Source organism: Rhipicephalus sanguineus, chromosome 5 (genome assembly GCF_013339695.2).
Source record: "Rhipicephalus sanguineus isolate Rsan-2018 chromosome 5, BIME_Rsan_1.4, whole genome shotgun sequence".
NCBI classification, from domain to species: Eukaryota; Metazoa; Arthropoda; class Arachnida; order Ixodida; family Ixodidae; genus Rhipicephalus; species Rhipicephalus sanguineus.
This window is the reverse complement of record NC_051180.1, coordinates 22,412,100-22,414,084: the sequence shown is the minus strand read 5'-3', so window position 1 is coordinate 22,414,084 and position 1,985 is coordinate 22,412,100. Positions and strand designations below refer to the sequence as shown.

The 1,985-nt window shown below is 61.7% G+C and overlaps 1 protein-coding gene across 1 annotated transcript; it reads left to right on the top strand.

The window, feature by feature from the left end:
• Nucleotides 1–236: 236 nt before the first annotated feature.
• Nucleotides 237–1,154, top strand: LOC119393708 (uncharacterized). Its single transcript, XM_037660830.1, has one exon. The coding sequence runs from the start codon at nucleotides 237–239 to the stop codon at nucleotides 1,152–1,154; it is 918 nt and encodes a 305-aa protein (XP_037516758.1).
• The last annotated feature ends 831 nt before the right edge of the window (nucleotides 1,155–1,985 follow it).

Here is a 1,985-nt window from a genome sequence, read left to right as displayed (position 1 = left end):
ATCGTCTTCAGACCGGGAGGGGGGCTTGACCTCCGCACTACAACTAACGGTGCCCTGCTCCAAACACTCTGCACTCTTGCCACCATCGACTACGCCACCGCCCGAGCCGCTGACCGTGTACGAATCAATCCGTACAACAACTCACTGTCAGCACCCCATCTGAGTCACACGCACGCCTCTACCTCCGCGTATCGGAACTCCGCCTGGGTTCCATCTCTTACCCCCTACGTGCCTACATGGCGGCACCAGACAACGCCCTCCGCGGCATCATCTACAACGCCGTGGACTCCCAAACCCAGGAAGAGATCATCCAAGATCTCCAGTCCATGAATGTCAACACCCCCTACGCCATCGCCGATGCGCGCCAGATGGGGCGCTCCAAATCCATCCTCATCACCTTCGTTGGCACTACCACCCTCCCCTCCTCGATCGTCTTCAATTGCGGAGTCTACCGCTGCCACCCGTTCCGCCCGAAAGCCGAGGCCTGCACGAACTGCTGTACTCCTGGCCACTGCGCGGACGTCTGCACCAAGCCCAAGTCCGCCCTCTGCTGCCGCTGCGGCCAAGCCCACAATACAGTTGAGCCCCCGACCTGCGTCCCATGCTGCATCCTTTGCAAGGAAGCCCACCTCACAGGCTCGCGCCCGTGCAAGCTCCGGTTCGACCGGACCGGCCCGTCACCCTCGACCCACTCTAAGCCCCAGCCTCCCCCACCAGCGCCATCCACCGGGCCCATCCTCAAGAGCTCCCGGCCTTCCCGCCCCCGCCGCCGATCTACATCCCGTGGTGCCCGTTCTACCAGCCGCCACCGCTCCGTCTCTTTCCCGCCCCTGCCTAGGCCGGAGGCGTCCACCACCCCCACCATCGCTACCAACACCACAGCCAAACCACCGGTAAGCTCGATAACGCAGCCTCACACGTCGGACTCCAAAATCGCGGCTCTCGAGGCCACTATTGCTGCCCAGCAGCTCCAAATTCAAGAGCTGTCGCTCCAGCTGCAGGCCGCGCTGGCGCGTCTGTCCTCTCCCGCTCCTCCTCCTCCTTCCCCAGCCGCCGCACCTACACGAACGCCATCTCCGCCGGCGCCAGCTGAGGAGTCCATGAACACGGCACCCTCGGCTGCCAGAGCGCGAAGCCCGCCAGAGCGCGACTGAGGCCACCCTCGCGCACCTTTCGCTCCCCGCCCCACTCACCCCGGCACCTACTCCAACTCCGCCCGGTGTCCCTGCCATTCATCATGGCCAGGCACTACCCGAACCTTAATCTCTGGCAGTGGAACTGTCGGGGGTTCCGCGGCAAGCGGAGCACCCTGCAGCTCCACCTCCAGAATATCCCCCCCGACACTATTCCCTCTATCCTAGCACTCCAGGAACCCCTAGCTCCCGTAAAACTGCGCGATTACACCTCCTTTCATCCGTCTTCTGAGGCCCACCCAAACGTTGCGACATTGGTGCACCGCAACCTTACTGCCGTGCTGCACCAGCTGAACGTTTCGGACTGTGCCCATCTGCTCCTCGAAATCCTTCCCCGCCGTCGCACTGAGGCAAGCCTCTTTGTTCTCAATGTGTACAGCCCTCCAAAAGCCGCTTCAGCCCCTCTACTCCTCGTCCTACGCAAAGCGCTTTCCTGCGCTGGCCGCAACGCCCTAGTCATTCTAGGCGACTTCAACGCACCCCAGACCAGTTGGGGCTACCCCCAGAACACCCGCAAAGGCCACTCACTCTGGCATTTCATCCAAAACGAGTGTATTTCAGTCCTTAATGACTTCGCTCGCCCTACCAGAATCGGATCTAGTGTCCAGCGAGACACCAATCCGGACCTTGCCCTCGCCAAAAATGTAGCCGATCCATTCTGGACTAATACGGGTGTCTCCCTCGGTAGCGACCACTACGTTCTCTGCACCACTTTCCCACTCCCCTCCCTTGCTCGCACCTCTACTCGTCTTACCCAGATAGTGGACTGGGACCGCTTCCGCTCCATTCGTC